General features: G+C 39.2%; 1 protein-coding gene and 1 pseudogene across 2 annotated transcripts in view; one reads left to right on the top strand and one right to left on the bottom strand.

Moving 5' to 3' along the window:
- Fndc3a (fibronectin type III domain containing 3A) overlaps nt 1-27090 on the top strand; it is a 216176-nt gene that overhangs the window by 66188 nt on the left and 122898 nt on the right. For both annotated transcript variants that reach the window (XM_004665882.3, XM_045145063.1), the window contains one exon: nt 6960-7035. In XM_004665882.3, coding sequence (XP_004665939.1) covers nt 6960-7035 — 76 coding nt within the window. The remainder of the gene's footprint in view (nt 1-6959; nt 7036-27090) is intronic.
- On the bottom strand, nt 17240-17616 carry LOC123459305 (annotated as a pseudogene).

Here is a 27090-nt window from a genome sequence, read left to right on the forward strand (position 1 = left end):
TTTTCTCAAGCATTTCGTTCTCACTGAAGGTCATTTGTGACACATTAGTACTTTTTGGTGGATTTATATTGTCATGATTTTTGGTGTTTCTTGTGTTATAATGTACATATTTTTTCATCTTGGATTAATTTAATGCTTGGGTATTCTAGTTATCTGCAGTATTATTAGGTGTATCAATCAATCTAATGCTATATATTTTCAGGATAGGAGCGTATGGTGCCAGGTGTGGCTTTTAAGACTCTCAGAGGATCTACAAAAGCAACCCTTATGCTGGGTTTGCCTGCTATGAGAATATTCCAGTAGGCTGAGTGGAACAAAATACAGGCAGAGGCTAAAAACTAGGTAAACAATGTACATATTCAATGAAAAACAGCACAGTGTATTTATGCAAGAGTAAGTATTATGACAACCAGATCATCTAACAAAATCACTGTCCTTTAGGGTCTGTGTTACCCCACACCCTTAATTCTTTCAACTAGGAAGTTAAGATTTCTGGTCTGTTGAGGGGTCCAAGTCAGCTTGTGACCAAGTGAGACCCTCCCCTTATAAACAACAGAAGAGGAAACAAAGCCACTATAAATCAGGAAGCAATAAATAACAAGCCCAAAATATAGCTTATTTAAGGATGGCAAATCTGACCATCCATCAGATTTAACATATAAATTATCCTGGTATGGAAGGTGCAATTAGCACTTCCAATTCAGGCCTCTATACCAGGCTTATTTGGCGGGTACTGATCTGGTATAATCTCAGTTACCCTTTGGGATGATTTTGGTCTCAGTTATATTGTGCTCCTGCTTGGGTTCCTCTTTGGTGCACTGTGCGTTCAAGTAGGCCTGCTGGGTCACTGGATTGCTTGTCTGGTTGCTGGTGCTGGGTGCTGGGTGCTGGGTGCTTTGAGCTCCTTTCCCCAGTTCTCTGGTGCTTGCTGGCTCTTGGGCTGGCAGTGGGGGAGGGGAGGCTGTGGATGTTGATTCTAGTTTTCTTGCTTATCCACGTGACCCTCTACCTCGTGACTGCTCCTCTGTTGTTTGCTGTGGTCCTACCTTCACATTTCATGAGTTTGCGAGGAGCTCTGGAGTGAGTGGAAAATTGCCTCACGTGGGTTTTCCTGCGGCACAAGCCAAGCCTTACAGCTGTGGCCTTGCAGATCTGCTGTTGCTGTGGACCTGCTGCAGCCACTGCTGGAGCCATTTCTGCCTGCCTGTGTGGGCTCTAGATGCTCTGGATCTCTCTGCTGGCATTGGTAATTTCTCATACACCTCACTTTTTAGTAGAAGAGTGTATTTTGCTGGGTTGTTTTTTGGCCTTTTCTCCCCTAGGCTGATTTGGGGTGGTGCCTACACCACCATCTTAACAGGACGTCAATTCTCTGTACTTTCAAAACAAAGAAGTATTGGGTTTAGGCAAAATAATATTTTTCCTAAACACAATTATTAAGGGCTTAACTATATCCCCCACACCATTCATTTGTTAAAGTCCCATCCCCGGTACTTAAGAATTTGACTATATTTAGAAATAGGGACTTCATTGAGACAGTTAAGGTAAAATTAAGCCAAGCAGGTACTCCCTAATCAAATCTGACCAGTGTCCTTATAAAAGGAAGTTTGAGCTGGTCGTGGTGGTGCTCACCTTTAATCCCAGCACTCGGGAGGCAGAGGTAGGAGGATCGCCATGAGTTTGAGGCCACCTTGAGACTACATAGTGAATTTCAGGTCAGCCTGGGCTAGCGTGAGATCCTGTCTTGAAAACCCAAAAATCAAAAACAAAAAACAAACAAACAAAAAGGAAGTTTAGGTATCCAGAGGGACACTAGCTGTCTGTGAGGATGCAAAAGAAATCTCATGTTAGGACACAGTGAGAAGGCAGCCATTTATAAGCCAAGTAGAAATAGTTGAGAACAAACTAGCTTGCTAGCCACTTGAGCTTGCAGCTTCTTTGTGAGCAAATTAGACGAATACCCTTAATATATAAAGGGATTTTAAAGCAATCAAATTAAAATTGGGCAAATGAATGGAATAAGATATACAAATGGCCATCAAACACACAAAAAGGTGCTCAAAACACAGCAGTCATTAGGAAAAACCACCATTTCAAAAATACTAGCAGAGTTGCAAAAACAAACAACAACAACAAAAAAATAGGAAAGTAACAAGAATTGTCAGGATTATAGATAAATTAGGCCCAGTGGAAACATTTGGTGGTTACCCCAAAAGTTTGTTTCCTTACGCCATAGTAATTGTACCCTGAATCATACCCCTAATCATGTGCCTAAAGTAACTGAAAACAAGTACTCCAATACTTATACATATTCATGTTTGCAAGAGAAGTATTCTAAATAACAAAAAAAATAGACACAGCCTAAATGCTATAAGGCTCATATTAAAGAATGAAATACTTGTAGTATACTAAAGGCCTGGTGAACCTCAAAATCTTCATGCTAAATGAAAGGAACCAATTACAAATGATACGTGTTTGTGCTTTCATTTGTTTTAACTTTTTATTTTTATCCATAAGTATAGACAATAAACCTTGATAATTTCCACTCCATCCCCACTCCTCCCCCTCAAACCCACCCTCCATTCAATCCCTTCTTTCTAATTATCTGTCTTCTACATTGATGTCATCGTTTCCTCCTATTATGAAGGTCTTGTAAAGGTAGTGTAGGCATTGTGAAGTCATGGATATAAAGGCCATTTTGTGTTTGGAAGATTGCAGTGTAAGCAATGGGAACTGAGTAAATTGGAGCTCATTCTTGTCAAATTTCAGGCCATAGAGTGTAATTGTAGGAATCCAAGTAGATGAGATTATTCTACTATCATCTGAGTGTGGGGGTGACTTTAAGCACCAGGACATAAAGTTAAAGTAGCAGCTGAGTATACAAAGTCTAAAAATTAACCAAGTTACTATTCACAGAGATGATAGACATTTTTTCACTATGAAGATCCAGAAGTCCATTTCTAAAGCTTTTCACCAAATGGGATGGAGGTGTCTGGCATAGTCAATGCTTGTTCTTGTAGATCTGTGAAACAGATGAGTCATTATCAGAATTGTCAACAATATATACACAGTATTTAACTTTGATACTGGCACAGGTGTCTTTACTTTACTTTCTGGCTATATTTTCCTTGCTGAGTACTTAAGACCAAGTAGATAACTAAAACTTAATTCAGAAACATTTTTGAATGTTGGTTGTGGCTCTTTGAGGAGCTCTGTGGCTTCTTTCAGTATTCTTGCCATCTGCTGAGATGAGTCAGGACTGTGTTGACTATGTGGCTTCCTTTGAAAACATTATTGAGAGTCTTCCCCTCAGTAAGCCAAACTCATGTGCATCCTTATGGCCCAAACTCACTCATACTCACACTCTTCCCTCTCAGTTGTTTTTAGTAGAAAGTTCCTTCAGTTCAGGCTCTCACCTTTCAAATGAATTTGCATTTGTGCAAGTTGGAGCCTTTGGCATAGCCTCACTTTTTCCCAGGCTGTCTTTGAACTCACAGCTATCCTTCCTACTTTAGGTCCTGAGATCTGGGATTAAAGGTGTAAGCTGTTACACTCAGAGCTGACTTACAATTTTTAAAAACATTAAAATATATTTCTAAAGCAAGCAACTTTTGCTAAAACAAATAGTGATGTTAAAGGCTAATAGAGTGTACTGTGTGTCACTGGGGGTATTATGTGTTTAGCAAGTTTTATTTGTTAGCTCAAGAAAAGCAAACATCTAGAATAAAGTGGAAAAATAGTGTTCATTGTTCTAAACTACCCAGTGGAAATATAATGCAAACCATGTAAAAAAAAATTTAGTAGCTGCCTTAAAAAATTTAAAACAAGCAAAATTAATTGCAATGTTTTATTTTACCCAGTATGACCTGAATACTATTTTAATAAGAAATAATTGTAAAAGTTGTTAATGAGGTACTTTTTGGTTCCATAAGTCTTTGAAATCCAACGTATATATTTTACTTATATCTCTTTATAGAAAAGCCAACTTTTAAATGTTCATAGCTACATATGACTAGTAGCTACAAGTATATCAGATAATACAGTTAGAGATGAAATTGTTAAAATAGTAGACAATACCACAAGGGGAAATGGATAACATTGGCTAGAGGAAAATAATATAATAATAATAATAAAGCTAAAGAATAAAGTGTGTGTGTATGTGTATATACACACATACATATATGTTTATAACAATTATAGTAACATTAAGAGAGAAAACAAAGTGAGAAAATTAAATACAGCATAATATTGTTATTATATACAAAGCATTCATTCAAATTACTAAGAATATTTAAATACCAGAAAATAAATGGTAAGGTAACATATGCTTTTTACAAAAGAGGCTAATAAAAAACTATGATTAGAGAGGTGTAAATTAGGCTGAGGGTGTAGTTCATTGGTAGATTACTTGCTTATCATTTGTGAAGCTCTTGGTTTGATCCCAGTAGTATTCTCATCTGTCAATGCAACAAAGATTATACAAGTATAATTTTCAGGATTTCTAGAAGGTAGTAAAAGGATGTTCTTAGAGACTATGTATGAAGGACTATAAAGTAATAAAAGCCTTCAAAAGGATAATGTAGCAAGGAAAAGGTAAAATGATTCTTTTTCTAAAATCTGTGATAATGAAACAATACTAAGTATAAGAAAGAGAAACCACATGTCACAGTGCTTCAGCATTGTCTAATTATAGTAGAAAAATTGAAGTCTACTTAAATTCCTTGTGATAAGGGAAGCTTAAGTATTTTTTATATAGTCATTTGATATAATAGTTCAAGTAATAATATATAGGAAATCTATTTTATAATATTAAAGTAGCATGTACAATTCAGAGAAAGAAATGAATCTTGTGTAGATGGCAAGACTAAGAAATATCGTTTTGACAGTGTTTACGACAGGATAGAAGGACACCATTTTTATTTTACCAGCTGTTGTAGTCAGCTCTACCTTGCTGGATGAACTTTTAAACCAGAAGCAGTTAGGAGGAAGGAATTTATTTGAATCTTAACAGATCCAGGCCAAAGAAGTTGTCCCCCTTTCACAGATCCAAGTAGAGAGAAAAAACTACCACCAGTACCACCAAAAGCATGCACACTCAATGGGATCATAAATAGCAGGGAACCCCAGGCATAGTTCAGGAACTCTGCATATCTGTAGGCTAGAAGCTGCAAACTCAATTTTAATAACTCCTGAGTCTATTTGGGGATACATATTCAAACTCACTTCAGCTTCCTGCTTGCCAATTTATATAATTAGTGTATTATCTTTGTAATAAAAATACCTACTTAAAGTGGTGGAATTAATTTAGCACATTCTCTGGGCTACGGAGATGGCTGAGTGGGTAAAGATGCTTGCTTGCAAAGCCTGCCATCCCAGGTTTGATTCCCAAGTACTGACATAAAGCCTGACTGTTACAATTAACCTTCTCAATTACCATTTCTGGGACAAGGCACCCAAACAAAAGCAGCTGATAGGAGGATAGTTTATTTTTTTTCTGCTTGTTTGTTTTTGGCTTACAGTCTCAAAGGGAAACTACATGATGGCAGGAGAAAACATACTATGAGCAGAGGCTGGGCATCACCTGCCATAGAAGGTGGAAATCAGCAGTAGCAGGGCTGGAGAGATGGCTCAGCTGTTTTGGACATTTAAAGACACTTGTATGCAAAGCCTAATAGCCTATCTTCAGTTTCCCAGTACCCAGGTAAAGGCAGATGCACAAAGGGCCACATGTGTATAGAGTTCATTTGTAGTGGCAAGAGGCCTTGGCATCCCCATACTCATTCTGTCTCTCTGTTTCTCTCACTGTCTCTCTCTCAAATAAACAAACAAATAAAATATTAAATATTAAAAAGAAAACAGCAGCAGGAGAGTGAGCTGAACAAGGCAGAGGGAAACTGGCTATAACACTCCAAAATCCTGCCCCCATCAACACATCACCTCCAGCAAGGTTCCACTTCCCAAACTGCTGGGAACTAAGCATTCAACATACATGCATTTGTGGGGGACATCTGATTCAAATCAACACACAGATTCATAAAGTGGCACATGCTTCGGGAGTTCTTTTGCAGGACTCCCCTTAGTGGGATTGCTGGTATTTACCATGGAGTTGCGGGTTATGAGCTGGAAGAGCAGTAGTCAATCGGTGTTTGGGGGGCAGTGCCTTGGATATTTCTTTCCACTCTGTGGCTCTTAAATTCTTTCTGTCCGCTCTTCCAAAAACTTCCCTGAGCCTCAGGTGCATTTATTTTAACTTTTTTTTTATTGAAAACTTCCATATAGATAATAAACCATGATAATTCCCTCTCCTCCCCCACTTGCCCCTTCACAAATCCATCCTCCATCATATCCCCTCCCCCACTTAATTAGTCTTCTTTTATTTTGATGTCATCATCTTTTCCTCCTATTATGAGGGTCTTGTGTTGATCGCTCAGCAGCTTCTGGATTTCTGCTTTCTTGTATTTTGAGTGTCCTCAGTGTCTGTCTCCATCACTGTGGCTCAGGTTGTCAGGCTCACCATGTCCTTAGTTCTTCCTGCTTTCTGAAAAAAGAAAAACAGATTCTGCAATAGTGATATTGGGACAGGTTAAAAGTATAAGCATTGTTAATTTAGAGAGATTTTGATGGGTGTAGCTTCACTTTTGGCCAAAGACGACTCATTTGCAGTCCATAATCTTGGTCTCCATTGTATTCTGACTTGGTTCCCAGTTCCAGCTGTGGGTTCCTTTCTACTGAGCAGATCTCTTAGCCAATCAAAGAGCCATTGGTTACTCATCTAAGGTGCCACTATTGCACAGGTTTGTACATTTTGTTAAGCTGGTTGCTTTCATATAGCAGAGTCCCCTGCTTGCTCAAAGTGTTGTTGGCCACTTTTGCCTAGCGTCTCATGTCATGGTTTTCAGCAGTGTAAGAGCTGATTTTCTTTTATTGTTTTGATTAACACTTCTTTCCTTCATTTCAAGGTTATTCTGGTACAAGTTAATCCAGGGGAAGCATTTACAATACGAAGAGAAGATGGACAGATTCAGTGCATTACAGGTAAAAAAAATAGTAATTTATTACATTTTGTTACAACCCCCCCCCACAAATTTTTATGCACATTAGTAATTTATTACTTTTTGTTATAACCCTAAAAGTCTTGTGCTACAAAAAATGGTATATATGCTTATTGCTTTTTTCTTTTCTTTCTCTACCACCACACAAAAGCACACTTCATCATTTTACTATTGCAGAAACATCCTAGCTAGTTTTTGTATTCTTGTTTCTTGGCTAATCGTGTTATTTTATTGTTTATATTAGTAATCATACTATTTTACTGCTTATATTACTTCTTCATTCAAAAAAGTTCAGTAAGTCCAGTCAAGATTCCAGTCCAAAAGATTTTTGCTATCTGATTTTGTTCCTACTTCTCTCCAATATTGATTCTCTTCATTGGTTTACTCAATGTCCTTCACACTGCTTTAGGCTGTTAGTCATTCCTTATCTAGAGTCCATCCTTTATCACCACTGTGTCAGGTTATACAAATCCTACCTCTGATATTTTAACAGGTATGCTGAACTATTTTTTTTTTTTTTTTTGTAACTGAATGTCCCCTGGATATTATTTAGCTGTCAGGTTATCCTGGGAACTGTAGCATGTTTAGCAATCCCTCCTCTCCTTTACTTAATAGTCGTTTCTCCTTATCCGGATTTATAACAAATAGAAATGTCTCTAGGCATCGTAAAAATCCCTTGGGGAACAAAATAGTCCCCAGCGGATGAGAATCATTTTTATATATGAACTGAGGGCATAGACAAGTTACTGGCTAAAGTAGTGATCCTTATAAAAAGGGAAAATTTATACACACACACACACACACACACACACACACACACACACACACAATGTCATGTAGAGATCTAGATCTCTGGCTTTCCATGGAATGCCAAAGATTGTCTGTAAAAAGAAGCTGGGTGAGAGTCAGGGAACAGTTGTTCAGATATAACCATCTGAAGTATCTGACCTTTATACCACCTTAATATTTGACTTCTAGTCTGCAAAACTGGAACTGTAGTTTTCTGTTGTTCTAAAGAGAAAAAAAAAGCACCTCACTATCTTTGCAATTAGAGAAACTTAGAAAATTAGAGTTTCATATTAGCTCTTATTGGCTTTAAGGCATTACACATGTTAGTTAAACAATCTAAGGACAGTTTTAAAAAGTCATTACAATTCCAGTCCTTATCAATAATAGTACACTTCACAAATAATTTTGAGGGTAGGCTACTAGGCCTTTAGTGTGTAAGCAAGCATGGTTCTTATAAGACACTCAGTAAATGTTTGCAGTGAGTGCTCAGTGCTATTAATACAAATAACTCCCATCTCCTTAGAAGCCCCATAATGCAGTTGTGAAATTTTAATATATTTTTTAGTTGTGTTAAAATTATTTCCATTTTGTATTACTTAACTTTAAATGTTTATTCATTCTAACTAAGGACAACAGAAAGCATTTATTTATACCCTTTTAATTCATGGGGAATTGTTATTTTAATTTAGAGTATGTAGAAGTTGGATGATTACATTTTGTCATCATCTGCACTGATTTTTGTACTTACTATATGGCTGGTATAAACCAAGTCTGTCCCAGGCAAAATAGGACCTTGTCCCCTCACTTTACTTCCTTATCTAATTTGTTTAATATCTTTTTTTCTTAATTAGGTATGGACATATTTAGTATGTAAACAACACATTTTGGTGCCATCCTTTCCCTCCTCCTTGTCCCTTTTCTGAAGAGGCCTTCCTCTTTGGGGATGCAGGTCAACCCCATGGGGATTGTAGCTCATGCATTATGGGGTGGGGGTCAATATGTCTATACAAAATGTCCCAACTTGCAGCTGTAACAATCTTTCTGCCCCCTGTCCCACAAAATTCTCTGAGCCATGCTGGGAGCATTTTAAGTCTACTTCAGTGATGGCACTTAGGAGACTCTGGATCTCTGGTTTGGTAGGTGTTGAGTGTCTTCATTATCTATCTCCATCACCCTTGCACTGATATCAGACTCACTATGAAAGCAGCACTCTTGCTCATTTCCCCAATTCCTCTGTGGTTTCAGCTGGGGCTGGGGTGGAGTGCACTGGGTCATTTATTGCCGTAGGTCCAGCTTCCATCTGAAAAAGAGCAGTAGATTCTCCAATGGAGGATGAAGTCAGCTCTGGTTAAATGGGATGACCATTATTTTTTAAAATATATTTTATTTATTTATGAGAGAAAGAGCGAATGGGCACACTAGGGCTTCTAGCTACTGTCAATGAACTCCAGATGCATGTGCCCCCTTGTGCATCTGACTTATATGGGTCCTAGAAAATCGAATCAGGATCCTTTGGCTTTGTAGGCAAATGCCTTAACCACTAAGCCATCTCTCCAGCCTGGAATAACCAATATTAATTTAGAGAGAATTAAAAGGGTGTAAACTCTCTTATAGTCTAAGGAGCTTGCACAATCGTTATCTGGATATGATACTGACTTGTGTCCAGTTCCAGATATGGTTTCCTTTCCATTGAGTGGATCTGTTAGCTAATCCAAGAGCAGTTGGTTACCCACCCTGGCTGTGTGCCACTATTGCACTTGTGTGAGCATCACATCAGATTATTTGCTTCTGAGTCACTTAGACTTTGAGTTGCTTGGACAGATGTTGGCCAGTTTCTCCAGGTAGCTCATGTAGTGCCTTCTAGCACTAGATGGGCTAATTGTCTGGAGACTGGCTCTCCTCTGGATTCCAACCAGGTCTCTCCATGGTCCGTGCTCACTGTGTATGGTGCCTTCAGCTGTAGGGTCTTACCATTAACCTCTGATGGATAATCAAGTGCTCTGACAATAGTCTATCTTGTCTGTTTTGGGAAGTCTAGTAGGTCTCTCTGTTCAACAGCTTATTGTGGATGTAGAACATATGCTGGTACACGGAATTAAAGGCCAGCACCAAGGGAAAAGAAAAACACAGAGAAGAAAGAAAAGTAGGAGAAATTTGAGGTTAGGTTTCATCTCACCCTGTCCAGGGACCTTCGATTCAGGTGTTCCCCCTAAGGTTCTCTTGAGGGTTTCACCTTTTAGTCTGACTTCCAAGATGTAGGATTCTATGGTACCAGCTCAATTTGGTTCAGTTTTATGTACCTCCACCCTTTCCCTTCCCCTAAGTCCTACCCTCCCTATTTTCCAAGCCTCAGGATGCTGTTCAGTTATGTCAGCAACTTGTGCTGATCCAGGTTGGGAACTGCAGATGAGTGAGATCATGCAATTGCCTTTCTGTGATTGTGTGAGTTCACTTAGAATAATCTGTTACAAGTTTGACCATTTTTCTACAAATTTCACTGTGTCGTTTTTTCTTACTGCTGAGTAGAATTCCATTGTGTAGATATACCATATGTTGACTATTCCTCCAATGATGGACAACGGGTTGATTCCAGTCCTTAGCTATTATGAATCGAACAGCTATAAACATGGTTGGACAAATATCTCTGAACTGAAATATGGTGCTTTTAGGGTAAATGCCCAGTAAGGAAATAGCAGGGTCTGTTGGTAACTCTGTATTCATTCTTTTCAGGAGTCTCCATATTCATTTCTACAGTGGTTGTACCAGCTTACATTCCTACCAACAGTGAATGAGTTTTCTATTTCTCCACAGCCTTACCAACATTTGTTTTCATTTGATTTTTTTTCTTTTTTCTTTTTTTTTTTTTTTTTTCGAGGTAGGGTCTCACTCTAGCCCAATATGACCTAGAATTCACTACCAAGTTTTAGGGTGGCCTCAGACTCAAGGTAATTCTCCTACTTGTGCCTCCCAAGTGCTGAGATTAAAAGCATGCACCACCATTCCCAGCTTCATTTGATTTTTTTAATGTTTGCTTTCCTCACTGGCATAAGATAGAATCTCGTAGTTGTTTTAATTTGGATTTCCCTAGTGGTTAGGGATGTCAAACATTTTCTTAAGTATGTGTTAGCCATTTGTAATTCTTCCTCGGAGAACTCCCTATTCAGTTCTCTACCCCACTTTTGGAGTGGGTTGTTTGATCCTTTATTGTTTAGTTTCTTTTTTTTTAACTTTTTTATTTTTCTTTATTTGAAAGTGACAGAGAGAGAAAGAGGCAGATAGAGAGAGAATGAGTGTGCCAGGGCCTCCAGCCACCGCAAACGAACTCCAGACACGTGCGCCCCCTTGTGCATCTGGCTAATGTGGGTCCTGGGGAATTGAGCCTTGAACTGGGGTCCTTAGGCTTCACAGGCAAGCACTTAACCACTAAGCCATCTCTCCAGCCCTTGTTTAGTTTCTTGAGTTCTTTGTAGATTCACACTGTTTGTACTGGCAACCATACTGGGAAGGTGGGAGGAGCCCAGAAACAGGTCTGGCCTACTCACTGCAGACCACTGTTCCTGGCTGCACACTGTTCATGCAGGCAACCCAGACTGGGGAGGTGGGAGGAGCAAGGAGACAGGGGTCTGGTCTACTTACTCCAGACCTCTGTACCTGCCCTCCCACAATGTCTGTCTGTTTAGTATCTTTAACCTAACTCTTTTCAGGTAAATAAATTAAAACTTGTAGACTGCCATTTAAATCTTCTATCTGTGGTGGTTTGAATGAAATTTGTCTCATAGACTCATGTTTGAATACTTGGTTCCCAGCAAAATGGTGCTATTTGCAAAGGTGGTGGAATATTTAGGAAAAGTATGCTCCTGGTGAATGTGACTGATGGGCCTTGCTTGCTATTCTTTCTCTTATTTCCTCTCTGCTGGTGTGACCATGTCAGCTGGCTTCCCGTGTTCATGCCATGTTTTCCCCATCACAATGACCTCCAGCAATGAATGGAGCTGTAAGATGAAATAAACTCCTTCTCTGAGCTGATTTTAGTCAGCTATTTTGTCTTAGCAACAAGAAAATAACTGATACAGTGTGTGAGAATTAGAAATTTTTCCAAGTACATTTAAATACTGATATTGTCAATTAAGGTAATTCACAAATGGGAAGTTCTGGGGATAAAAGAAACTAGACAGTAGAATTTATAAGCAGTGTCTTGTCTTTTTTTTTTTTTTTTTCCTGTGTACCTACTTTATAGAATATATTTCTGAGCACACATTTTAGGTTTATATTATAGGTATAGTTTTTCAAATTACTTCCCACAAATATTTAGCAAGAAACATTTTCATTACAATAGCTTTGATCTTTTCTATTTTCTAATACTATAGCAGATGATGATATGGACTTCTTAGAGTGACTTAAAAAACAAAAACTACTAATCACAATTGAATAAACAGTTCTTAAATTATAAATAATTATATTTTAAGAATTAGTTTATATGTATAATCTGTAAGTCCCCTTTATAAATCAGCTCAATTAATTTTTTTATCTGGTAATGACCTCTTTAGTCAGAATTAAAAGCCCTTTCTAATTTCCTTTTTTTTTTATATATATATTTCGCTTTATTTATTTGAGAGAGAGACAGGCAGATAGAGAATGGGCACACCTGTGGTTCTAGCCACTGCAAACAAGCTTCAGACACATGTGCTACCTTGTACATCTGGCTAACCTGGAGCCTGGGGAACCAAACCTAGGTCCATTGGCTTTGCAGGCAAGCACTTTAACCGCTAAGCCATTTCTCTAGCCCCTAATTTCTTTCTTTCTTTGTTCTCATAGAGAACTTTATTGTATGAACACAATGTATATTGGCCATATTTTCATCTGGTTATACTCTTATGCTTCCTCTCCCCCAATGCACTGAAGTCTCTTTTCAGTGGCATTATCTATATTTACTCTGGAGTCATGAATACACCAGATAGCCTCTGTGGTGGTGTGAGGAGGTGCAGGACAATGTCCTTTTGGGAACTACCTATTCAGTTTGTGTTCTCTCTTTCTTTCTGTTTCTCTCTCTCTTTCTCTCTCTCTTTGTTTTCTCTTTTTGGCTGGTAGGGTCTCACTGTAGCCCAGGCTGATCTAGAATTCACTGTGTAGTCCCAGGCTGGCCATGAACTCAACAGTGATCATCCTATCTCTGCCTCCCAAGTGCTGAGATAAAAAGCTCATGCCACCATGCCCAGTGTTTGGGAAGTTTGATTTCTTTTTTTTTTTTTCTTCCAGTTTCTTTTTTTTATTATTATTAGTTTTGTATTCAGCAAATACAGGCAGTTTGGTACCATTATTAGGCTCATCCGTGACCTGCCTCCTTGTTGAGGTATACAGGTCGTGTGTTGTGGAGTTAGCCCACAGTTATTGGTAAGATAATTGTCTCTGCATATCATGACCCAACATGTGGCTCTGACATTCTGTCCACCCCCTCTTCCATAAAACTTCCCTGAGCCATGTTGGGTTCATTTTTGGTCTGCTTCAACGATGAGGTGCTGGGGGCCTCTGAGGCTCTGCCTCTCTGATTTGGTAGGAGTTGATTTTTCTCTGTGTTGGTCTCCTTCCTCCTTGTGCTGGTATCCGGTTCATCAGGAAAACAGCACCCTTGCTTGTTTCACCAATTCTCCTTAGTTTCAGCTGGGGCCCTTTTGAGGTATGATGAGGTGGCTCTCTCCTTAGGATCTGCATCTATCTGGAAAAGAGAAGCAGATTCTCCAAGAGAGAGTAAGTTAGCACCAGGACAAAGGAGATAACCCTTACTTTTTTTTAATAGAGAATTTAATAGGTGTAGGCCTTCTTGTAGCCCATGATTGATGGTAGCTTGCTATTGGAGAGTGGGCTTATGTTTGGATGTGGTTCTGACTTTTCTTTATTGTTTAAAAGTGTGGTGTTCAGTTTCCAGGTGCTGTTGGGATTCTTGGTGGGTCTTTTGTTGTTGATTTCTAGCAATATAGCATTGTGATCTGATATCATGCAGGGAATTATGTCAATCTTCCTAAATATGTGGAGGCAGTCTTTGTGACCCAGTATATCATCTATTTTAGAGAATGTTCCATGGGCTGCTGAAGAATGTGTAGTCTGTAGTTTTGGGATGGAAAGTTCTGTAGATGTCTGTTAGGTCTAAGTGATCTATGGTTTTGTTGAGCTCTCTTATTGCCCTTTTGAGTTTCTGTTTGGATTATCTGTCTATTACTGATAATGGTGTATTGAAGTCCTCAGCTATGATGGTGTTGGTGGTTATTTCTGTTTTATTGTCAAGTAGGTTTTGTTTTATGAACTCTGGTGCCCCTGTGTTTGGTACATACAGATTTATGATTGTAATATCCTCTTGATGGATTGTTCCCTTGATAAGTAGGAAGTAGCCTTCTTTGTCTTTTTTGATTATTTTTGAGGTCTATTTTATCCGATATTAATATAGCTACACCTTCTTGTTTCTTATTGCCATTTGCTTGGAATATTGTTTTCCTCCCTTTCACCCTGAGGAGGTGTCTGTTTTTAGTGGTGAGGTGGGTTTTTTGAAGGCAACAGATTGAGGGGTCTAATTTTTTGATCCATCCTGTTAGCTTGTGTCTCTTGATGGGTAAATTAAGGCCATTAATATTTAGGGTAATGACTGTGAGATTTGATTTGATCCCTGCCATACTGTGATGGTCAATGTGTGTTGGTGTTTTTATGGGCTTTGAAGTTTTTTTTGTGGCTACTCTGAGTTTGGTTATTGTGATCTGCTCCTGTCGGCATTTGAGTTTGATTATTTGTTTCTTCTCTGTGGAGACTTTCCTGGAATACTTCCTGTAGGTTTGGTTTTGTGTTCATATAATTGTAAAGCTGAGTTTTGTCATGGAAGGTTTTTCTTTCACCATCTATTATGAGGGATACTTTTGCTGGGTAGAGTAGTTTGGGATGGAAGTCATAGGTTCTTAGAATTTGGAGTGTTTCTTTTCAGGCCCTTCTAGCTTTCTGGGTTTTCATTGAGAAGTCTGAAGTAATTCTGATGGGGTTACCTTTGAAGTGGTGTGCTGTTTTTCCCTAGCTGATTTTAGGATTTTCTCTTTGGTGTCAATATTTAGAGTCTTAATTGACAATATGCCTTGGAGAGATTTTCCTTTGGTCCAGTCTGTTTGGAGTTCTGTTGGCTTCTTGTGTCTTGATGGGCCTTTCTTTTAAGAGACTGGGGAAGTTTTCTTCAATTATTTTGTGAAATAGGTTCTCCATGCCTTTAGTCTGAAATTCTTCTCCTTCTGATAGTCCAATGATTCTGATATTAGGACATTTAAGTGTATCCCACAATTCCCTCATGTTCTACAGGAACTTTTGACCTTACTGAAATTTTTGAACTCTCAAACTGTTTCTTCCATCTTGTCTTCCAGATCAGAGTTTCTATCTTCCACTTCGCTGACTCTATTCTTGAGAGCCTGTAGAGAGTTTTAGACTTGTTCAATTAAGTTTGCATTTTCTACTACTTTTCTATGTATGATTTTCATCCCTCTGTCAAACTCCCTTTTCACATCATTTTCTGATTTTCTTGATGATTCTTGGAGTTCATCCTTGCATTTCTTTATGTCTTCCTTTAGTATGGCCAGCTGATTTTTAAGGTCTTCTTTTTTTTTTTTTTTCACTCTCCCTCCATCTCTTAACTCTCTTTAAACTTCTTTCAGTTTCTTATGTATGTATTCTAGCTTAGTGATGGTAGCATCCACACGATTATTGATCCTTTGTTGCTTTCCTGCAAGTTCTACCAGTAGGTTGGTCAGGGTTGCATTGCTCATAGCTTCAATTTGATGTTCTGATCCTAAAGACTCTTCTATGTTTTGGTTAGACGAATTCCTTGTAGGACTGGGTGATCTAACTGGATATTCTTGCATTTGATTTTTCATGTTATTTCTTTTGTGCTGTGGTCTGCCCATGACAGTATATGGGCATGTATGTGGGTGGATCAGCCTGGGCTCTAGCACAATGGGAATCTGAGGCAGCCTAGGGCAGTTGCCAAGCAGCCTGGGCTTTGGATCCCACTTGCCAAAGCCGCCTATCTACTGCCTGACAGGGTCGCCAAAGTTCCCTGAATTCTCAAGCAGTAATGCGTTAAGCTGCCTGCGTTCAAGCTTGGAGGGGGACTGAGGTACCAAGCACTGAAGCAGCCCAAACTCTGGCTGGGAACACTGGGACCCGGAAACAGTCTGTGCTCCTCTCCCACCGGACAATGGCAGATGGCTGGCACGACAGACAGGTAAGGGATGGCACCTGAGCTGTCGCCAGCAAGAGACACAGTCTGGGCTTGTGTGGCAGTTGCTGTGGGAGTGGGCTCGCTGAACTTGCAGCGGCAAGAGCAGTAATGTGGGCAAGTGTGCAGAGCATTTTAAGATTCTACACGCAGGGATTGATCGGCGTGCATTTGGTGCGCGATAGGATCGCAGCAGCACCAGGCGCGGCAGCAGTGGCGCCGGGCACAGCGGCTATTTGGTGGTAGTGGTGGGCTATCCGCCTGCGAGGGGATCAGCGATTCCCTGTTTTCGCCCCCATGTGCCCTCCCACTGACAAGAAGACCCAAAAAATCCTTATTGTTTTGCCTTTCTTTTCCCTGGATTTGCAGCTCTTTGCCCCAGTTTGTGAGTTTGTTGTTTGACTTTGATTTTCTCTTTTATTTATTTATTTATTTATTTGAGAGAGTAAAAGAGAGCAAGAGGCAGACAGAGAAAGAGAGTACAGGTGCGCTTCCAACCTCTGCAGACGAATTCCAGATGCATGTGCCACTTCGTGCATCTGCCTTCATGTGGGTACTGGGGCACTGAACTTAGGTACTTAGGCTTTGCAGGCAAGCACCTTAACTGCTGAGCAATCTCTCTAGTCCCATTTCTTCTTAAAAATATGGTGTGTGTGTGTGTGTGTGTGTGTGTGTGTGTGTGTGTGTGTGTCAGAGAGAGTAAGAAAATGGGCATGCCAAGGCCTCTTGCCACTGCAAAAAAAAAAAAAATACACTCCAGATGTGTGCATCTCTTGTGCAGCTGGCTTTTCATGGCTGTTGGAGAATTGAACCTGGGCTGCAGGCTTTGCAACCAAGTACTTTTAACCATTAAGCCATTTCCCCAACCTGAAGCTTCATCTCTTGAGAGAATGAAACTCACTAACAGGTTCACAAGAAAAAATTCTCAAAAAGAGTAAAATCCTTCTTTTCTTTTTTCTCTTTTGCTTTGAGACTGGGTCTTACTATATAGCACAGATCAGCCTTGAAATTGTGGAATTTGTCTGAACTTCACAAGTGGTGGGATTATAAGTTTGTGACACCAAGCCTGGCTCTTGAAAGAGTAAATTTCTGGCAGATTTTTCAAGATGCAACTGGTCCCACATATGTGAATAAAGAACACAGCATCTTGGTGTTACCTTCATAAATGTATTCTTGGAACAGCTAACCCCTTCCTTGGGGTAAAGTGTGCTTCTTCAGTCTGTAAGAATTCTGGCTGTACTCTGGCAACTTTCCGGAATTCTTTAGTGTGGGTCTTAGGGCACTGCATCTCACACCAGCTGATAGGAACCATCTCGAAACCTGACTCACTGTGGGCCACCACCACTGCTAGCTCATTTTGAGCAGTGGTCAGCAGGTAATTGGACTGCACATCACCAAGGGAGATCACTTTGGCCAAAACAATGTCACCTGGTCAGAAACTCTTGTAAATTTCAACCTTATCTTTTTCAGTTGCTTGAACATCTTCCTTGCAGATAGTTCCTCAAAAAGAGTTTGTAAGTGGTGTGGACCACACATAGAGTATGTGTACTTTGGCAAAACATGAACTGATGCTAGAGACCTCACAGGTGACAATAGCCCCCACATCTGGAAGTAATCGGGACTCTGTTTCTCTCATCACAGATATCACAGGAAGCAGGGATGCAGTACCTCACTAGTGGAGCCATGATTGCCCCCACTCTAAGACCTTGTTTGACTTTTTATTGTTTAGGTTTTTGAGCTCTTTGTAGATTCTATAGATTAGGCCTCTGTCAATTGGATAATCAGCAAATATTTTCTCCCATTCCGTGGGTAGCCTATTGGCTTTGCTTATTATATGCTTGTCTGTAAAGAAACTCTTCAGCTTCATGTGATCCCATTGGTTGAGTGACTGTTTAAGATCGTGAGCTACTGGGGTTTAGTTCAGGAAGTCTTTTTCCATTCCTATATAATGGAAAGTACTTCCTATATTTTCTTCCAGTAGTAGCTGAGATTCTGGTCTTATATTGAGGTCTTTGATCCATTTGGACTTGAGTGTAGTGCATGGCGAGATATGTGGATCAAGTTTCAATTTTGTGCATATGGTTATCCAGTTTATCCAGCACCATTTGTTGAAGATGCTGTCATTTTTCCAGCCTATATTGTTAAGGTCTTTGTCAAATATCAAGTAGCTGTAGGTGCTTGATGCAAAGTCTGGGTCCTCAAGTCTTTGAGCTTTGTATATTGCCTTTATTATGTTAAGATATGAATCAACCATGCCAATTCTATCCAATATTTTGATCATGAAGTGATGTTGTATCTTGTCAAAGGCCTTTCCTGCATCTATCGAAATGACCATGTGGTTTTTGTGTTTAACCTTGTTTATGTGGTGTATTACATTGACAGATTTCCATATGTTAAACAATCCGTGTGTTCCTTGGATGAATCCCACTTGATCAAGGTGGATAATGCTTTGGATGTGTTGTTGGATTCGGTTTGCGAGGATTTTGTTCAGGATCTTCGCATCTAAGTTCATCAGGGAAGTAAGCCGGTAGTTTTCTTGTCTTGTGGCATCTCTGCCTGGTTTTGGAATTAGGGTGATACTGGCTTCATAGAAGGAGTTGGGTAGCTTTCCCTGTTCTCTAGTTGTGTGGCACAGTTTGAGGAAGATTGGTTTGAGTTCTTCCATGAAGGTTTGATAGAATTCAGCTGAGAAGCCATCTGGTCCTGGACTCTTCTTTTTGGGAAGGTTTTTATTACTTTTTCAACCTCAGTGAGTGTGATGGTTTCATTGAGGTGATTAATCTGCTCTGAATTTAGCTGTGGTAGATGGTATGTGCCCAGGAATTTATCCATCTCCTCCACATTATCAATTTTTGTGGAGTAGAGGTTTTTGAAATAAGTCCTGATGATTCTCCCAATTTCACTTATGTCTCTTGTGATCTCTTTGTTAATTTGAAGCTTCTCTTTTTTTTTTTTTTTTTTTTGCTTGATCAAATTGGCCAGGGGTTTGTCAGTCTTGTTTATTTTTTTCAAAGAACCAGCTCTTTGTTTTGTCTGTTTTCTTAGTTTTCAGTTCATTAATTTCTGCTCTGATCTTAATTATTTCTTTCCTTCTGGAGCTTTTTTGGGTTGGCTTTTTCTTGCATTTCCAGTGCCTTTAAGTGGATGGTTAGGTTATTGATTTGGGATCTCTCTCTTTGTTATGAAAGCATTAAGTACTATGAATATTCCCCTGAGGACTGCCATCATTGTGTCCTGTAAGTTTTGGTAAGGTGTGTTCTCATCATCATTCATTTCTAGAAATTTTGCAGTTTCATTTTTTATTTCATCCACTAGCCATTTATTGTTTAAACATATGCTGTTCAGTTTCCAGTCTCCAATGAGATTCTTGGTGGGTTTTTGTTGTTAATTTCTATCAATATAGTATTGTGATCTGATACCATGCAGGCAATTATGTCAGTCTTTCTGAATATATGGAGGCAGGCTTTGTGACCCAGCATATGGTCTATTTTAGAGAATGTTCCATTGGCTGCTGAGAAGAATGTGTAGTCTGTGGATTTGTGATGGAAAGTTCTGTAAATGTCCATTAGGGTTTTGCTGAGTTCCCTTACTTCCCTGTTGAGTTTCTATTTGGATGTTCTATCTATTACTGATAATGGTGTATTGAAGTTCCCCAACTATGATGGTGTTGTGGTTATTTCTGTTTTATTGTCAAGTAGGTATTTTTTTTATGAACTGTTGTGCCCCTGTGTTTGGTGTATACAGATTTATGATTGTAATATCCTCTTGATGAATCGTTCCCTTGATTAGGAGAAAGTGGCCTTCTTTGTCTTTTTTGTTTATTTTTGGTTTGAAGTCTATTTTATCTGATATTAATATAGCTAGCTACACTTGCTTGTTTCTTGTTCCTGTTTGCTTGGGATATTGTTTTCCATCCTTTGACCCTGAGGAAGTGTTTGTCTTTAGTGGTGAGGTGGGTTTCTTAAAGACAACAGATTGAGCGCTCTCATTTTCTCATCCATCCTGTTAGCTTGTGTCTCTTGATGGGTGAATTAAGGCCATTAATAATTAGGGTATTGACTGTGAGATTTGATTTGTTCCCTGCCATATTGTGTTGGTGTATGTGGTTTCATGTTTTCATTGACTTTGAAGTTTTTTGTGCCTTCTCTGAGTTTGGTTATTGTGATCTGCTTCTTATAGGAACTTGAATTGTGTTATTTGATTCTTCTGTGTGTAGAATTTCCTGAAATACTCTGTGTAGGTTTTGTTTTGTGTTCATATACTTGTAAAGTTGAGTTTTATCATGGAAAGTTTTTCTTTCACCATGTAATATGAGGGATACTTTTGCTGGGTAGAGTAGTTTGGGTTGGAAGCCATAGGTTCTTACAGTTTCATTCCATGCCCTTCTGGCTTTCACGGTTTCCCTTGAGAAGTCTGAAGTAATTTTGATGGGGTTACCTTTAAAAGTGATGTGCTGCTTTTCTCTTGCTTCTTTTAAGATTTCTCTTTGTTGTCAATGTTTAGAGTCTTAATTGACAATATGCCTTGGAGAATTTTCCCTTGGTCCATTCTGTTTGGAGTTCCGTTAGCTTCCTATATCTTGATGGGCCTTCCTTTTGAGAGAGTAGGGAAGTTTTCTTGAATTATTTTGTTAAATAAGTTCTCCATGCCTTTGGTCTGAATTTCTTCTCCTTCTGGTATTCCAATGATTCTGATATTAGGACTTTTAAGTGTATCCCACAATTCCCTCATGTTCTGTTCACAGGAACTTTTGACCTTACTGAAATTTTTGAACTCTCAAACTGTTTCTTCCATCTTGTCTTCCAGGTCAGAGTTTCTATCCTCCACATGGCTGAGTCTATTCTTGAGAGCTTCTAGAGAGTTTTGAACTTGTTCAATTAGGTTTGCATTTTCTATTGCTTTTCTAAGTACACTTTCCATCCCTCTGTCAAGCTCCCTTTTCACATCATTTTCTGATTTCCTTGATGCTTCTTAGAATTCATCGTTGCATTTCTTTATGTCTTCATTTAGCATTGCCTGCTGATTTTTGAGGTTCTCTATTTTTCACTGTCCTTCATATATCTTAGGTGTCTTTGAATTCCTTCCATTTTCTTATCTATTAGATGTAGTCTATTGATGGCAGCATCCACACAATTATCATCAGTCCTTTGTTGCTTTTCTGCATGTTCTACCAGTAGCTTGGTCAGGGTTGCATTGCTCATAGCTTCATTGTGGTGTTCTGTTCCGAATGACTCTTCAATGTTTTGATTAGAGATGTTCAGTGTAGGACTGGGTAATCTAACTGGATTTTCTTGCATTTGATTTTTCATATCATTTGATTTGCACTGTGGTCTGCCCATCACAGTGTATGCGCAGGGAGAATAGGACTGTGGTGTCGATGGGTAGGGGAAGTGGTGCCTTGGGGGAGCTTACTTGGGCTAGTTTTCAGGCAAGCAGATGGGCTGAGTGGTCTTGAGCCTGAGCTGAAACACAATGGGAAGCTGATGCCACCTGAGGCGATGCCAAGCAGTCTGATCACTCACTTAGCAGAATGCCTAAGCAGCCTGAGTTCCTGCATGGCAGGGACGCCAACGTTGCCTGAGCTCTCACCCAGTCATGCGCCAAAGCTGCCTGCACTGGTGCTTGGAGGGATCCTGAAGCACCAAGCACCGAAGCAGCCTAAACTCGTGGGTGACGGAACACTGGGACCCAGAAGCAATCTGAGCTCGCCCACAACAGGACACTGGTGGTCAGCCGGCATGGCAGCCAGGGAGAGGCTTGCACCTGCGCTGGCACAGGCGGACAGGCAGAGTGAGCCTGAATTCACATGGGCAGGGAGAATGGGCCTCGGCTCATGGGTGAATGGGTAGCGGCTGGAGCAGTAAGTGAGCAAATGTGCTGAGCAGGCTAAGCTTGCACAAGTGGGGATCAGAGGCCATGTGGCGGCCAAATGAACCAAAGGAGCCTGAGCTCCAGTGGGGCAGAGGGCGGAGCCTGCCCAAGATCACATGCAGGGGGGTTTAGCAGGTGATTGTCCCTGTGCAGTGAGACAAGTGGAACTATGCTGGCCTGGGTCCCCTTTCCTACAGTATGTACATGGGTATCCTGAAGCTGGGACTGTGGGTATGGTGGCTGCTTGGGGGCATTGGGGGACTGATGGGCTACCTGTGAGTGAGGGAATCAGTGATTCCCCATTTTTTCCCCTCTGTGTCCTCCCACTGGCAATCTATTAGTGATTGGTCTCTCCTAAAAGATCCAGTGAACCCTTAATGCCTTGCTTTTCTTTCCCAGGGATGTGTGGTGCAGTTAGGCAGTCACCATGTTGGCCTGAAGTCTTTTTACTTCTTTATATATTCTAGATATGAAAGTTATGTCAGTGGTATATCTGGTAAAGATTTTCTTCAATTTTGTAGATTGTCTATTGGCTTTGTTGATGATTTGCTTATCTGTATAACAGTTTTTTTTTAATTTCTTGAGGTCCTAATGGGTAAGTGACTGTCAAATTGCCTGGACTATTGGGGTCTTATTCATAAAATATTGCCCTTGAGCTGGGGAGATGTCTTAGGGCTTAAAGGTGCTTGCTTGTAAAAGCTGATGGCCCAGCCCCCAGGTAAAGCCAGACACCCAACTTGATGCATGCATCTGGAGTTTATTCTTAGTGAAAGGGGCATGTCCATGCTTTCTTACTCTTCCTCCCTTCCTTCCTCTCTCTCTCAAATAAATAATTTTTTTAAACCCTATCTTAGAGTATCCTCCCTACTTTTTTAACTATTAAGTTTAGGTCTTATATTGAGGTCCATGATTCATGTGGACTTGATTTTTTTTTTTTAATACAGGGTGATAGAACAGTGTCTATATCCATTCTTCCACATGTGATTATTTAGTTTCTCCAGCACTATTTGTTAAAAATTTTGCCTTTTCTAGTGTGCATTTTTGTCTCTTTGTCAAAGAACAAGTAGCCATAATTACTAGAACTTATATTTGGATCTTATATTTCATTGTTATTTATCTGTTTTTATGCCAGTACCATGTTGCTTTTTATTATTATGCCTTTGTTGTATAACTTGAAATCAGGTATCATGATACCACCAGCCATATTCTTTTCTTTTTTTTTTATAGACACACTTAGTTTGGATACATCATGTGCATGTGTTGGTATCATCCTTTCCCTCATCCCCACCCCCATTCTGCTACAGACCCAACTCAGTGGGGTTGCAGGTATTCCCCATGAGTTTGTGGTTTATGCGTTGTGGGAGCAACAGTCAGTTATTGGGGGGCAGGCAATGCCTCGGGGCGTGATGTACCAACCTGTGGCTCTTATAATCTTTGTACCCTCTTTTCTCCAAAATTCCCTTAGCTACAGTGGTTATGTTTTAAGTCTACTTCAGTGGTGAGCTCTTAGGAGCCTCTGGATCTCTCCTTTGGTAAGTGTTGAGTATCCTCAGAATCTGTCTCTATCACCGTGACCCTGGGTTCACTATGGAAGCAGCATTCTTGCTTATCTCCCCAACTCCTCTGTGTTTTCACCTGGGACTTGGCTGAAGTGCCAGGAGTGGTTTATCTCCTCAGGTCTCGCTACCTTCTGAAAAGTAAAACAGATTTTCCCACAGATAATGAAGTTAGCATAACTTAATTGGGTATTATTAATTTATGGAGATATTGATGGATATAGCCCCTCTTTTATCCAAAGATAGCAGGAGCTTCACATTGGAGAGCATAATATTTATCTCCATAGGATTCTGATCTGGTTCCCAATTCTAGATATAGATTCCTTTCCACTGAGTAGATCTGTTAGCCAATCAGAAAGCTCTTGGTTACCCACCAAGGCTGTGTGCCATTATTGTAATGTGGACATTTTTGGCTCTTTGAGGTCTTTTGTGCTTGTGAATTTTTTTTTTCTGATTTACTTATTTATTACAGACACAGAGAGAGCAAGAATGGGCTCTCCAGTGCCTCTAGCCACTGTAGTGGAACTGCAGACACATGAGCCACTATATGCATCTGGCTAACGTGGGTCCTAGAGAATTGAACCTGGGCCCTTAAGCTTCACAGGCAAGCACCTTAACCACTAAGCCATCTCTCCAGCCCTTCTTGGTAATTTTTTTAATTTTATTTATTTATTTTTAAATTTTTATTAGCATTTTCCATGATTATAAAAAAATCCCATGTTAATTCCTTCCCTTCCCCCCCCCGCCACTTTTTCCTTTGAAATTCCATTGGTAATTTTAAGATTATGTTTTCTATTTCTGTGAAGAATGATGCTAGAATTTTGGGCTGGAGGGATGGCTTAGTGGTTAAGGCATTTGCCCACGAAGCCATAGGACCCTGGTTCAATTCCCCAGGACCCATGTTAGCCAGATGCACAAGGAGGTGCACACATCTGGAGTTCATTTGCAGTGGCTGGAAGCCCTGGCACACCCATTCTCACTCTCTCTCTTTCTCTTACCCTTCCCCCGCCCCTCCCTCCTTTCTCTGTCAAATAAATAAAAATAAAAGATTTTTTAAAAAAATCTTTAAAGAAAAAGAATGATGCTGGAATTTTGATTGGGATTGCATTGGGTCTCTATATTGCTTTTGGTAGTCTGTCCATTTTCACATTATTAATTCTTCCGATCCATGTGCAAGGAAGATCTTTCCAAGTTTTCATGTCTCCCTCACTTTATTTCTTCAGTGCTTTACTATTTTTCTTGTAGAGGTCATTTATTTTCTTGGTTAGGGATATTTAAGATATTTAATTTATTTTGTAGCTATTGTAAATTTGACTTCTTCCCTGATTTCTTTCTCATTGTGTTTGTCATTTATATATATGAAGGTGCTGATTTTTATGTGTTGATTTTCTATTCTACTACTTTGTTGAGTCTATCAAAGAGTCTTTTGGGTCACTTATGTGCCAGCTGTTAACAATGATAGCTTTACTTCTTTCCAATTTGTTTCCGTTTTATTTCTTATTCTTTTGGCTAAGAGTTCAAGTTCTGTATTAATAGCATGGGGGGAATGGACAGCACTGTCTTGTTGCAGATAGGTAATACTTTACATTTTTCTCCATCTTGTATCATACAGGTTTTAGGATTCTTATATATAGCCCTTATTATGAAAGGATGTTGCATTATCATCAAAGGCCTTTTCTGTATCTGTTGAAATGATTATATGATTTCAATCTATTTATGTGATATATTACTGTTATTGATAATGTTGAATTATCCATGTAGGGATTAAAGCTACTTAATCAAAGTGGATGAAACTTTTGATATGTTCTTGGATTTGATTTATAAGATTTTTTTGAGAATTTTTGTATATAAGTTTATCAGGGATAATGGTCTGTAATTTTCTTTTCTTGTTGTCACTCCTTTTGTTGATATTATTGTAATGCTAGCTTCATAGGAGTCACGGAACATTCTTTCCTTTTCAATTTTGTAAGATTTTGTAAGAAGTAGTTTCAGTTCATCTATAATGAATGGTTTGGTTAAATTCAGCAGTGATTCCATCTGGATGTGGACTATTTTTGGTTGGGAAGCTTTTAATTACTCCTTTAATCTTGTTATATGTTATTGCTCTATTCAGGTTATTTATGTCTTCTGGGTTTAGTTTTTCATGTTCAAAAATCTCTCCCTGTTTCATTGGTATCCATAATAACAGCTTTTTCATTTCTAATATTGTTGATTAGCCTCTTGTCTTTTCATTTGGTCAGTTGGCCCAGAGGTTTATCAATCTTTTGATCATTGTTATTTATTTGAACTCTATTTTTGTAATGTTGTCATTTAGAGTTATAAACTTCTCATTTAAGAATGCCTTCATTGTATCCCATAAGTTTAGATATATTGTGTTGTAATTGTTATTCAGTTCTATGAATCTTTTGATTTCCTTTTTATTTCTTCAAAGGCCTATCCATTGTTAAATGGTGTGTTGTTCAATCTGCAGGTGTTGATGTATTTTCTTGTTGATTTTTAGTTATTTCAATTTTCCTGAATTTGGGTAGAGTTGCTTTATGTCCTATATGATTTCTTTTAGAGAAAGTTCTATGACCAGCTTTGAAGAATTTGTGTTCTGTAGAGTTCTCATGAAATGTTCTGTAGATGTTGTTGTGTCCATTTGGCCTATGGTGCTGCTTAGCTCTCTTGTTCTTCTTTTATTTTCTATTCAGATGATCTGTCTGTTGATGATAGTGGAATGTTAAAGTTTCTCATTATTAATATTGGGATTTATTTCTGAGTTGATATCTAATAGATTTGCTTTATAATATTTAGTGCACCTATGTTTGGTGCCTATATGGTTGATTGTAGTGTTCTTTTGTTGAATTGTTCTGTTTATGAGTAAAAGCCCCTTTATCTCTTTTATTACTTTCAGTTTAAAGTGCATTTTGTCACATATCACTATAGCCACACTTATTTGTTTCTTTTTTTTTTTTAATTTATTTGAGAGCGACAGACACAGAGAGAAAGACAGATAGAGGGAGAGAGAGAGAATGGGCACGCCAGGGCTTCCAGCCTCTGCAAACGAACTCCAGACGCGTGCGCCCCCTTGTGCATCTGGCTAACGTGGGACCTGGGGAACCGAGCCTCGAACTGGGGTCCTTAGGCTTCACAGGCAAGCGCTTAACCACTAAGCCATCTCTCCAGCCCTTGTTTCTTATTTCCATTTAGTTGAAATATCTTTTTTCCCATCCTTACACTCTATAGTAGTGTCTCTCTTTATTGCTGTGGTGTGTTTTGTGAAGACAGAAAATGGGTGGATCTAGTTTAATGATCCACCTATAAACCTCTATCTGTATGTTACATTTTCAAAGAATAAAGTGTATTTTAAAGTAAGAGATAAATGAAATAGAGAGAATAGACTCCTGAAAGATAAATTCCAGAGCTAGAAAATCCCAACCTATGTCTTTTGTACAGTTGAGTCCATTGATGTTCAGAGTCATTAAATTGGTGTTTTCTTGGTCTTTATTGCCTTTCATGTTCTAGTAATGATTATTGCTGTGGTTTTTTTTCTTCTTCCGGCCTCTTTAGTATGGTTATTCTTCTTCCTAGTGCTAAATAT

This window comes from Jaculus jaculus, chromosome 3 (assembly GCF_020740685.1).
Source record: "Jaculus jaculus isolate mJacJac1 chromosome 3, mJacJac1.mat.Y.cur, whole genome shotgun sequence".
NCBI classification, from domain to species: Eukaryota; Metazoa; Chordata; class Mammalia; order Rodentia; family Dipodidae; genus Jaculus; species Jaculus jaculus.